This window comes from Heterocephalus glaber, unplaced genomic scaffold, assembly GCF_053883595.1.
Source record: "Heterocephalus glaber isolate CG9 unplaced genomic scaffold, H.glaber_assembly_v1.0 deba00001662, whole genome shotgun sequence".
Lineage (NCBI taxonomy): Eukaryota > Metazoa > Chordata > Mammalia > Rodentia > Bathyergidae > Heterocephalus > Heterocephalus glaber.
In genome coordinates this window covers 2,047,156-2,060,514 of record NW_028258403.1, presented here as the reverse complement: position 1 = coordinate 2,060,514, position 13,359 = coordinate 2,047,156, and the positions used below count along the sequence as shown (strand labels likewise).

The following is a 13,359-nucleotide window of genomic DNA, read 5'->3' as shown; positions in this document are numbered from 1 at the left end:
CATGTGGAATGAACCTGATTATAACAGATCTGTATAAAGCAAGAAGTTAACATTAGTCTGTTCCTTCTGTTGCTGGTTCTTACACTTGAAATCTGATAGTGAATTTTTTGATACTGGGTTAGTCTTGTTATATTGGCCGGGCTGGACTGGACTTGAACGTTTGGGCTTAAATGGTCCACCTACTTCAGCCTCCCACATAGCTGCTACTGTAAAAGTGTGCCACTTTATCTGGATTGATGTATTTAAGGCTACAGTAGTTGACTTTGTGGAGAGAGACTGTACTGTATCTTGAATTTGGGGTCCTACCTTAGCCTCAGGAGTAATCTAGGATGATAGGCATTTGCCACCAACCACATGGCTGAGTCTGATTTTTTTTTTTTAAGGTTTGGTTTTTGTTATTCTACTGAACCTACAAGTCAGATGCCCTGGGTAGTAGTACTTTTTGGTGTATGTGCTTAAAGACAGAGTCTTGACTGCAGTTCAGGCTGACTCAAACTCACTACCAGCCTAGGCTGTCCTGGAACTTGATGTGATGCTCCTGACTCAGCCCTCCCCAGTGCTGGAATAACAAGAGGGTACCATCATACCAGGCACTGCCCTGGATTCTTCCACAGATAAATTTGTAAGTTAAAAAATGGAACTGGAACATACATAAAACGAACTTAGAGGACACAACATACTTCTTTTCTTGGGAAAGATTATATTGTTTTTGAGATAATATGTTTAGGTGACTGAGAACTATTTCACAGGGAAATAATTACTGTAAAAATCAATTTAGTTGTTTAATTGGGGTGGGGGATTGGATGGGGCAACATGGGGCTCCTTTGTTAGTGTGAGATTGTATAGGGACCAAGCTGCTCTAGTATCTTTATAACTTTTTATTGAAGTTGCTTATACTCACTTATTTTATTATTGGAATAGTCTTAGTATTTAACTGTTTTAAAAAAATTGTTCCTCTTTGCTTTCTGCCATAGTTAATACTAGCTGATTATTTTGGGATTCTTCTATTTCACGATCAGCCAGGTGTGATGGCACGCGCCTTTAATTCTGGCCCACAGGAGGCTGAGGCAAGAGGATCTCTTGTCTTGAGGCCAACCTAGGTTACCTAGTGAGAACCTGTCTCAAAAAAAAGATCATTTAGGGTCCAGATGGCTTTTGTCAGTGAGACCATGTATGTTGGCCTTCGGCATGCCATTATCAGTGTGCAGTTTGGACTTTTGGTGGTGATAATCTTGTCACCTCCTTTAGTTGTAAATGTTGTCTTTGGGGTTTTGCTTTTGGCATTTTAGTTTCTGTGGAGTTTCAGTTATCATTACAAAACTGTGGTGTGCCAGTCCTGCATTCTTACAAAAATACTAGATTTTAGACAAGTGATGGTGAACCTTTTAGAAACCTATTGTCAAACTGTAACCCAAAACCTATTTATTTATAATGAAGTGCCAACACTACAATTAAACCTGAATACTGAGGTTTTAATTGTGAAAAAACAACTCTACATTAACATCTTTCATCTTAAAAAACAATAATACATGTGCCATAGGTTTGCCACCACTGATGTAAATTATTGAATGTCTCTGTCACCTTACAGAGATTTCACTGGTAAGCTACTTCTATCAGAAGTCAATAAATTGTGACCTAAGATCATTTGATATTTGAAATCTATACTGTCTTTAATAAAATTTTAAAACAATCCTACTTAAACTTTGGTGACCATGTCACTGTTTCTGTGTAGTGGTCCCAGTACTTGCTGATTGCAGATGTTCAGTGTTTGATGAAACATGTATACATAAGACATGTATATATCATCTGTAAAAACTACTTTGTCATAATTCACCAGATTGGAAGGCTAAGCAGTACCTGGCACAGGCATCTTTTTTGACTAGACATTCTTTAGTATCTTTCAAAGAGATAAAGGGAAATAAATCTTAAGAATGTCACTCTTTAGAACCCTGTTCAACATTGAGGGTTAAAGAGGGAAGGAGTAGTTGAGTTTGATAAAAGGTAAAAAGAATGTGAACTAAAACATTTTATACCTAACCTAGTACTTGGGAGGCTGAGGCCCAAGGCTCACTGCAAGTTTAAGGCCAACCTCGGCAGCATAGTGAGTTCAAGGCCAATCTGAACTATATAGTAAGACCCTGTCTCAAAAACCAACAAAAGGAACTTAGGTGCTCTTATCATGCATCTCCATGTAATTAGGATTGAGACGCCATAATATATTTATAAAGTTCAATTTTGGTTTTAAATAGTCTGAGGAAAAGTATTCTTTTGTCATCTTTTATCTGTGTCTGTTCTCACTAGTTTTATCATCATCACCATCCTGTAATTACTATGGTATATTGTAGTTTATCAAATAAAAATAAGTTTAGTCATTGCAGTCTGTAAAAAGATGGTATTGATATGCATGTATGTGTAACATGATAAATCAATTGAAGTACCTGGAAATAAGTATTTCCAGGTTGTAAATTGATTCTTTTACTTTGTTGACTTTGTGTAAGAAGGTTAAGGGACTGGGGATTCAGCTCAGTGTGAGTCCCTGGGTTTGATTTCCAGGAACATGAGGGAAACAACAGTCAACTATATTTGAAGAGTAAATATAAATTATTCACATTGATCTTGCTTAAGTATGTTGTGTAGTAAAATTTGAAGTTATGTCTAATTGGTGGCCAATGAGTGAGACTTATTTTAATAAAAGCAGTATAAAGGTGGAATTATTAAGGGCAAGGAATTCTTAACAGGGAAAGTGAAAAATAGCTGAAATTGGTAGTAAAGATCTTAGGGGATTTTCATTTGCTTCATTTGTATTACAGAAAGGAATTAATCCATTTGGAATTAAAAATGTCCAGTAGGAGTCATTGCCAGTAGTCTGGAAGAAGAGGTCTCTTGAGGAATGATAATTTAGTGCTTCTGGAGTAGAATTGAGTGTAGAGGAAGTTGAAGTTTTTAAAGGATATGTTAAGAGCACTAATCTCAATAGTAATATACTTGCTGTTATAATATTCCTTTTTAAGTTGACTGGGTAGTCACATTAATTCAAAATGAAAATACAGTTATATTAAGGAATATTATTTTTTTAGCATCTATTTACCTGAATGTTTTTTTCTACCCCAGGTTTTTGTCTTTGTCAGCAACCTTATCATCGAACGCGATGGCTAGCAATGTTACCAACAAGACAGATCCTCGCTCCATGAACTCCCGTGTGTTCATTGGAAATCTCAACACTCTTGTGGTAAAGAAATCCGATGTGGAGGCGATCTTCTCGAAGTATGGCAAAATTGTGGGTTGCTCTGTTCATAAGGGCTTTGCCTTTGTCCAGTATGTTAACGAGAGAAACGCCCGGGCTGCTGTAGCAGGAGAGGATGGCAGAATGATTGCTGGCCAGGTTTTAGGTAAGGTCTAGGTTGAAAGAATTTTTTTTATTGATATAATTAATGCTGAGTTTTTCTGTTCATGTTTCTCCACCCCCACCCCCATCCCCCTTTATTTTTTCCTTTTTTTGAGACAGAGTCTCTCAGTATGTAGTTCAGGCTGGCCCCAAACTTGCAGGGATCCTCCTGCCTCAGCCCCCCAAGTAGGATTGTAGGCATGCACCATTACTGCCAGGCTTACTCCCTCTCCTTAAAGTCAACAGTCTGAGATATTCTGAGATAACTGTGATTACAATTTTAACATGAAAAGTTTTAGGCTTATAAGCATAATGAGTAAAGGATGTATTTTTTTTCCCTCAGTACTGGGTATTGAACCCAGGAACTTGAGCATGCTGAACAAGCATTCCATCACTTGGCTACATTCCCTGCTGTGTGGATACCCTTTATCATGCCATTGTGAGGTAGAGGCTCCACAACCTTGGGTAAAATAGGATGTGTGATGATATTTCATAATGCAGAAATAATTACCAATGTGGCTATGTCTTGGTTAGTATAGCGTAGCCACATGAGCTTCTTGAGTTACATACACTGCCTGGATCTGCCTTAGGGTTTGGTGTCCACGTGTGTCTTAAATTTCCTTTGTTAAAATGAAAAATATGCCAGGGATTTAGCTCAGTGGTTCCAACTGCCTGCTCGTAAGCACAAGGTCCTGAGTTCGATCTCCGGTACCAAAAAACAAAAAAGAAAAAAATAAGACTAGTAGTACCTTAGAGTACTTAGTATCTATCCTTATCTGAAGGGATAGTACTTCAAGATTGTCAGAATAATTGAAAGCATCTGAGAAAAATGTTCTAGTACAAGTCCAACATAAAAAAGATACAGAGCAGTCGCAATTGAAAATACCCAAGAACTTTTCTTACCCATTTCTCCTACATTCATCATACAGGAAAACCCACACTGCATGAAACTTTTATCTGAAATGCTTTTCTTGCTAAAATGAACTAAAACAAGTGTTAGAAAAGGTCTTAAAATGAACATGTTATGTGATTTATTATGTACTTTTAACTGTTGATGGAATTTTTTTTTTTGGTAACAGGGATTAAACTTGGGTCCTTGTGCTTGTGAGGCAGGCCCTGGAACCACTGACCAAATCCCTGGTCTTTCACCTCATTTTTTTTTTTTTTTTAACTGTATATCCTTTTATTGGTACATTTTAGGTATACAATATAATGACATTCATCATTGGAAATTTGCACCTTTAAATAGTCTCTCTTGGTTCTTATTTTTTCCCCCTTCCCCTGCCCTCTCTTCTACCCCTCCCTCCCTCCTTCACCTCATTTTTAATGTATCAACATTCCACACAGTTTTACATACTGAGGTCTATAAAATTATTTTTAAAACTTCTGTATAGCACATATGGTCTTTTTTTCTTTCTTTTTTTGAGATAGGCAGGCCTTGAATTCATTATGTAGTTACAGCAATGGAAAGCTAATTAGCTTATTTTATTGATTACTAGCGGTGCATAGTGTTTTGAAGTTGGATACTCTCAGTCTTCTGAATTTGCACTATGTAGCCCAGGTAGGCCTTGAACTCCCAGGAATTCTCTTGCCTCAGTCTTCTGAGTGCTGGGATTACAGCCATGAGCTTCCACATCCAGTTTTTTTTGCCTGAAGCTCTAGTAGCTGGGATAATTGGCTTTACACCATGATGTCTGGCCGTGCAGGCATTCTTCTAACAGAAGGCAAACCATGCCATTGTCATACCTAACAATGAATAGTATCTTGTGTTCTTTAACCCAGGAGCACTCACTATCACCACATTCCTAGCCATTTTCATGTGAGACAAGGGCTTCCTGAATTGCCCAGACATACCTCAAGTTTGTGATCCTCCTGCCTCAGCCTTCTGAGTTGGTTAGATGGCTCCAGTATAGTAGTTTAGGACACCATAAAAACAATTTGATAGTTATGAACTCAGCTGTGATATAGTTTGAGTTTTCATTTTATTTTTACATCACAGATTGTTTTTTAAAAATTGTCTAGTTTTATAGGAGTTTGCATGGGTCCAAAGTCAAAACTTCTGAAAGCAAAATTGTAATAAATTTTAGATAACATTCAACAATAGAAAGAACTTACAAAAGATACTCATCTAGTGCTGATCAGCAAACAGTATAATCCTGTTTCTCAGTTGATGATTTGATGAACTGAATTTTAGAGAGCTGAGTTAGGGCTCCTTGGTTTTTCCTAAGTGAACTTTTTAAAGAAGGAAAAGACCGTGAACTCTTGAGGATAGGGAATGAGTATCTTTACATCTGAAATTACTCAGACATTGTGATATGTTTGTGTTGTTTTAAAGTCTATAGAACCACTGCCCGTGCCGTAGTCATTGTTAATCACTGATAGGAGTAGTGATGAGTGAGCAGATATTCACTGCTCTGCTTGATGAGAGCTGCTTAAATCTGAGCTCTGAGGTTGGAGAGTTCTATGACGTGTCTGGGGACTGATTCTCTTATAGCACAGCACGTAGAAATGAAAAGTTAAACCTAACCTTGTAGGATTTTTGTGATCATTTTGTATGAGGTGGAAATATAAATCATGATTTATGTCACTGTAGTTCAAATTTTTAATCCCTAGAGTTAAATTTTTTATTTTTGTTTGCTTTTGTTTTTCAGATATTAATCTGGCTGCAGAGCCAAAAGTGAACAGAGGAAAAGCAGGTGTGAAACGATCTGCAGCGGAGATGTACGGGTCAGTACCAGAACACCCTTCTCCGTCCCCTCTACTCAGGTCCGGAACTTTATTATTTATAACTGCATTGTGTCCATCAGTGGGCATCTTCTCTATCTGTTTTCTGGATGTGGGGAGGGTTTAATGTAATGTGTATTATCTGCGAAAAAGTAATGCTTTTTGGGGGTACTGGGGATCGAACTCAGGACCTTGCGCTTGCAAGGCAGGTGCAGTGCCACTGAGCTAAATCCCCGGCCCTAGTAATGCTTTTTAAATTGTGTTAATGTACCTTTTTTTGCCCATTTCCTAAAATAGGATTAAAGATCCCTGAGATTTTTGTTAATAAAAAGTAATTTGGTATTTATAGCATAAATTTAAATCCTTTAAAAGATGTTTAGCTTTTTAGAAGCTGGGGATAAGAAAGGGAAGTAGAATGGTATAAGTTTAATTTACTGTTAGATTTTCCAGTCTTTTGGTTTTGCTATATGTTATGTGTTGGATTTAGTGAACTTTCACCTCAGTTAAATGACTATTGTATTATAATTAGTGCTCTGGGGTGATTGGAATGTTATTTACTTGAATTATTTGGATTTATTCCATGTAAATCTTACTGATACTGTTGTTTGTTTGGCATGTTCCCCCCCCTCACTGTTGTGAATTGACATCAGCATCTCCAAATTAATCATCTTTGATATTTCTTTTTCAGCTCCTCTTTTGACTTGGACTATGACTTTCAACGTGATTATTATGACAGGTATGTTGAAGGTATTTCCTTTTGTCTATTCTGGTAAAAACTAGTAAATTTGTTTATTTTGTAATAGTGAACTTTCTCTTTTGAAGTAATGATTAGCTAACATAGTTTAAAAGAGATGTTCCCTTTTCTCCAAAATGAAACAACACCCCTCACCCTCATTGCCACGTAGACTAGGTAGAGTGACTTTTAAAAAAATGGATTTCAAACAAAAATTATTGATGGGATCACAGTAAAATTTTAAAAGTGATCCCTGATCTTAAAAATTATGTCTCCTTTGAACAAACCAATGAATAAAAAGATAATAATGCAGTGGGCAGTATATAATGTAAAAGTTGCCTTAGGAGGTAGTGAGATACACAATTCTTTTTTTTTTGGTATCGGCGCTCGAACTTGGGACTTTGGGCTTGCAAAAACAGGCGCCAGAACCACTGAGCTAAATCCCCGGCCCGCTTTAGGAGATAGTGTTAAGATTTATATTGTAGTTTGGTGGACTTTTCCGTTCTAAAAATCAAGAATATTAGAATAATTATAATTTCTTAGGTCTTCAGACCAGCATTAGTATTGAAGTCAGAAGACGTAAAACTGAAAGATGTATAGAATAGATGCAGATGATGAGTAACTTTCAATAATGGATTTACAGCTGTTGTAGCAATTAGTGGAGTGATATGCTGAAAATGTATTGACATTGATAATATTTTTAATAAAAGGGAGTTCTATTTGGTTTAGCCCTTTTTAAATATGGTATGAGGAAATACATTGCTAATGCTTTGATACTGTGTGTGTGTGCAGGTGTGTGTGCACGTGTGTGTGTGTGATGTGTTTTATAAATTATGCATTATATGGAACACACCTGCCTTTTTTGAGACTGTTGCTGTGTAAGGCTGGCCTTGAACTTGCAGGAACCCTCCTGCCTCAGCCTCAAGTGCTAGGATTACAGGCGTGTGCCTTTACCCAGCTATACTTCTGCTTTTTATATATATGAAGGACTACTACTTTTTTTCATCTTAGAATAACAGTATTGCATACAATGCAATAGTTGAAGGTCTGTTAGCTGCCCCGCCCCCCCCCCCCCCCCCCCCAACAGATAATTGAACCCAGAGCCAGCATTCTAACACTGAACTACGTTCCCATTCATTCATTCGTTTCTGGTACTGGGGATTGAACTTGGGACCTTACGCTTGCAAGGCAGGCAGCAGACCCACTGAGCTACATCTCCAGCCCTTCCCAGCCATTTATATTTGAGACATGGTCTCACTAAGTAACTGCCCAGTCTCACCTCAAAGTTGGAATCCTGCCTGTTCAGGATTATAGGTGTGTGCCAACACAGTTCATTCAAACATGACTATGTTTATGTTATTAATGTGTCAAACAGTTTTGGTACATCAGTCTCTGCTTTGTGTGTGTTTTCACAAGTGTTTGTGGTTTTTTGCTTTATATAGGGTCATGCTATATAGTTTAGAGTGACCTTGAATTCATCATATACCCCTGGCTTGCCTCAAACTTATAATGACCCTCCTGCCACAGCCTCCCGATTGCTGGGATGCTGTTTGTGCCACCACACCAGGCTCGCTTTTTCCTCTTATGGGACGGGTAATAGTTTGCTTAAATAGAGAATGTTTTAAAGAGAAACATTTGAACTGAGTTCATCAATCATATTAAAGCCTTTGGCTAAAGGAGTCAATTCAGTAAACAGTATGAGCAAATGTATTTGAAAAATGCTACAGTAAGTGATGGGAGATAAACATTAAAAGGTCAGAAGAACAAGGCTGGAAAAGTAGATTCAAAAATCTACATAAAGGATCTTGAATGCAACGTTACGATTTTCTTTCAATCTCCTGAATGCATAACCAAAAATGTTAGGTTGTATTCCAGTATTTATTTTGAAGCCTAGTGTTTTTGGTTTATGAAACAGGGTCTGGCTTTCTAGTTAAGACTGGCCTTGAACTGTGAACTGAGGCCAACCTGTGTAGCCAAGGTTGGCCTCAATTGTATGATTTTCTTGCCTTAGACTCCTGAGTGCTGAGAATACAGGTATGAAACCCCAGTCATGGCTTGAAAACACTAGTGATTTTTGTACTTTGGGGACCTTGTAATTAGATCTGGCATTTCTTTGCTACTGAAAAATTTGGTCATTTATTAAGTGACTTGAAGGCAGTAGGTCAGAAGCAGCTTCCTTTTCTGCACACTCGAATCACATGTTGAATCACGTTAAATCACATGTTAAAGCCTCATGAACAAGGCTGAGGATGTAGCTCAGTGAGAGGGCACTTGCCTAGCATGTGCAGGGCCTGGGTTCATCCTGCAGTACTGTAAAAAATTGAATTATGATCAACTATACCTGTGAGGGGTTTTTTTTTACAGCTAGTCTTGGGTAGGCTATGGGATACAGCTGGGGTGTTTTTTGTTGTTGTTGTTTTTTTTAACCACTTCCCCTAGCACATAACTTCCTTTCACCCACTGGCACAAACCATGAGAAAATGGTACTGTGTCATGACTCCTTTTAGAAGAATTCTGATATTTTCTGATATGACTTATGGAGTAGCATGGATTCTATAAACCTCATGTGTTAAATTGTAAGTATACCAAAATATTTAGCAGTTTAGTGTTTTCCTTAATGAGAACAGTTCTCATTAAAAATTATTTAGTCTTCCATTGCCTGCCTTGCAAGCACAAGGTCCCAAATTCGATCCCCAGTATCAAAAACAAAACAAAAATTATTTAGTCTTGTGTAGTATATAAAATATTTCAGTAAATAAGTTAGAAAAACATTCTAAAGGAGAGATTTGAAAAGAGATCATTTATTTAAAAGATATTAAAAAAATATCAGTATGGTGAGATTGGCAGAAATATTTTCAATTTTCTTCTATTGCTGTTTAAATTTAAACATTGGCCTTACTCAGTTTTTCAAACGTACTTAGTTATTACCTGATTTATTACTTCATATATTACCTGACTTATTACTTCATATATTAATACCTTGTCTTCTGTTCTAACCTTAGGCAACAGAAAAAGATTTCTGATGACTAAAGGGGAGTACCTAGGTAGTAGCTACTAAAGAACCAAAAAGAACCAATTGAAATTGAAATTATAATTGGTGATGAGGAAATGAACTTATTTAAGAATTTTAGGAGATGATGACACGTCGGAAATACTTCAAGTTTACTTGGGGATTTCACTTAATATGTTTTAAGACACATATGTATGAAGTTGAAAATAGTGCTTGGAATATAGCAGATCTGGGGCTTAGCAGAGGGTAGGCTTGACACAGAGTTGAAAACCTTAAAGTTGATTGATATCTTCTTAAGGTACGGGTGGTTTTTTTTGGTATTGGGAATCCAACTAAGGGCCTTGCACTTGCCTGGTAGGCACTGTGCCGCTGAGCTACATCCTCAGCTAAAAGAAAGTACAGATTTTTTTTTTAAAGTCTAGAACCTGGGATAATGAGAGTTAAATCAGACCATGAAATTCTCATGAATGTTTTAGACTATACGTTTATAATTTCTATATAAGTCTTATTTCCTCATTATCAGTCACAGTTTTTGTATCTTAATGTTCTGTTCTTTTCTTTTGGTTCCAGGCTCTCACTTGCCAGGCATGTATTTTTATACTGCATGTATTTAATACTTGCATGTATTTTTATATGGTAGATATAGTAGCTCTGCAGAGTGGAGTAAAGAAAGATTGAGAATCCAGACCTTATCAATTAGCAGACCAACTGGTAAAGCCCTTAAGTAATGTAGTCTGGGTTTTCTAGTTCTTGTACTAATAATGCAGATTCATAGGGCTGCTAATACTTAAAAAAAAAAGATATTCCTTATATATCTAAATATAAATAGTTTTTTGTTGAGCGTGAGAATTCATTTTTATTACCAAAATCTCCAATTTCTTTCTAGACACTGAAAATTAGTCATTTATGTACTTTTTAGCTGTTAATGCTGGCATACATTATGACTACCTGATTATTTTAGTGACACTAATTTTAAAATGAAGGGTATCATGGACAGCCCACTACCTTTTTCCCTTAAAAATTAACATTTCTAGTATACTTACGGTTCATTTTATGCTTGACAATAGTGTTTTAAACTGATTCATATTAAAGGGAATAATCGTTGATGTATTTTAAAAGTTTCAACTTCACGTTAAGAAACATAGCCAGGCATGGTGGTGCATTCTTATAATCCCAGTGGTGCCTGAGACAGGAGGGTCAGTGTGAGTTCAAGGCCAGCCCCCTATACATATTGTCAGAGACCTGTGCAGTAGGTTCTGATCTGCTGAGTGCTACTGCACAAGGCTGAGAAAAATCCCCAAAAGACAGAACTAAAGAGACAAACCGAGGAGACAGGATAGCCAATGCTGCTCATCAAGCAAAGGCACTGGTCAGTCTTAAGCCACTAATTGGGGTAAAGGCAAGCCATGTGTGAGGATGTGTAGTCATGTAGTTTCTGTGGAAACGAATGCAGGCAAAGCTTTTAGGAACAGAATAGACAAAGTATATGGTTATAATTCTTGTCCTTCTAGTTAAGGTTTTAGTTGTAGGAAAGGAGTTTAAGTGCAAGTTACTCTGACCTTGCCACATAGGCTTCTCACTACTCAAAACAAGCCAATTGACAGGTTAATTGTTTATAACCCTGCACTGCTTACAGCCTGCTTTAGGCATAATCAATATTGTGGTCTCCTGCAACATGTAGTGATTTCAAGCCAACCTGGACTACATAGCAAGACCCTGTCTCTCACCGCCACAACAACCACCTCTGCCCCAAATTACCCAAAACATTTCAATTTGAATATGCATAAGGGACAGTAGAATAAGATGCCATCTATTCATTCATTAGCTAGCCTATGTAATCGGTCATGTTTTATCTGTTCTTCCCTCTCATTATCTTAGCATTTCTAGCTTAACTTTACCTGCAAATATTTTAGTGTACATCTTAAAAAATAAATACTGCTTTTTTTTTTTTTTTTTTAATGACTGGGTCTCACTATGGCCTTGAACTCACTGTATATCCCAATTTGGCCTCAAACTGGCAGCAGTCCTCCTGCCTCAGCCTCTCAAAGTGCTGGGATCAAAGATGTGCATTTGCCTCTGAAGCTTTATTAATGTAATTCTAATTTTACCCAGGATGTGATCATTTTTGCACAGATTTTGCTGATAGTATCTTGGTTAGCATGTTCTTAATGTTTGTCTTTTGGTACTGGGGATCGAACTTGGCTCTTTGCACTTGCGAGACAGGCAGCGGAACCACTGAGCTAAATCCCCGGCCCCATGTTCTTATGTATAGATAGATCTGCAGACTTGATTGGATTTAGGCTTTATTTCATCTATGTATGTCTGGATGGAAGACAAAAGCAGAATACTTTAGTGTTATTATGTGCTTTTGTTGTGACAACCTACCTTTTAACTGGAAGTGTAAGTGCATTGATCTGGTGTTGTATAAGCAGCAACTTTTAGCAATAAGAAAGTAGGTGATTTAAGGTTAGTATTTGTGGAATGTGAGTAATTAGTATTCTTTTTTTTTTTTTGGTACTGGGGATCGAACTCGGGTCTTTGTGCTTGTGCAACAGGGGGCAAAACCACTGAGCTAAATCCCCAGCCCTGTAATTAGTATTCTTGTTTGCATTTTTGTGCCTGTGGATGATCAAGGACCAAATATTTTTTATTTTTAAGGGTGTGGTCTCATACACCTGTAATCCCAGCAGCTGAGGCAGGAGTATTGCCACAAGTTCAAGGCCCTCCTGGGCTCCACGTAATGGGGAGAATCCTGGGGGATAACCAATTAAAACTTAAATGAGTTGGGCCAGGGATGTAGCTCAGTGGCATTGCACCTGCCTGCCAAGCGCAAGGTCCTGAGTTCCATCCCTAGTACCAAAACACTAAAATGAGTTGATTATATCTTAATGTGCTGTCTTCTGAAAAGATGGTAATAGCATTGAATTATGAAGCTTTAAATGTTTCGTTTATGATATTTGGTATTAACATTTTAGTGGTCAGCTTGTACATTTTAATGGTGAAATAGCTGCCTTTTTCACTATGTATTAGACTTGACATCATTTGTTTTTAACGGTATTTCTGATGTTAAAGGTATTAAAAGTGTGTAGGTGGATTGCCAATGTCTGTGAAATCAGACACATAAGTAGTTTCTCCAGTCATCCTTAAATCTGTCAGACATGGTTTATAATTACTCATTTGCTAGTCAAGATTTTATCCCTGGCATGTACAATCCTAATTATGCATCATTTCAAAACAGTTTGTACTATATTTGCAGAGATGAAATAAAAACTGTTAGTGTGCAGGTATTTAAAGCTATAGTTTTTGTTTACTTTAAAGTGCTGGGAACTGAACTCAGGGTCTCTCTCATGCTAGGCAAGTGCATCCAGAGTCCAAAGCTATGGTGTGAGAGGAGCATTCTCTTTTTTTTGGTACTGGGGATCGATCTCCGGTCCTTGCTCCTGCTGTGCGGTGAAACCGCTGAGCTAAATCCCTGGCCCTGGAGCATTTTCTTTGGGGAAAAAAAAA

The 13,359-nt window shown here is 37.4% G+C and overlaps 1 protein-coding gene across 8 annotated transcripts in view; it reads left to right on the top strand.

Moving 5' to 3' along the window:
• Hnrnpc (heterogeneous nuclear ribonucleoprotein C) overlaps nt 1–13,359 on the top strand; it is a 66,654-nt gene that overhangs the window by 30,333 nt on the left and 22,962 nt on the right. For 4 of the 8 annotated variants that reach the window (XM_087197151.1, XM_087197150.1, XM_087197152.1 and 1 more), the window contains 3 exons: nt 3,112–3,389; nt 6,037–6,112; nt 6,798–6,845. In XM_087197151.1, coding sequence (XP_087053277.1) covers nt 3,149–3,389; nt 6,037–6,112; nt 6,798–6,845 — 365 coding nt within the window. In that variant the 5' untranslated portion in view covers nt 3,112–3,148. Of the gene's footprint in view, nt 1–3,111; nt 3,390–6,036; nt 6,152–6,797; nt 6,846–13,359 lie in introns of all 8 variants that reach the window. The other 4 variants (XM_087197148.1, XM_087197146.1, XM_087197149.1 and 1 more) reach the window with 1 other exon arrangement.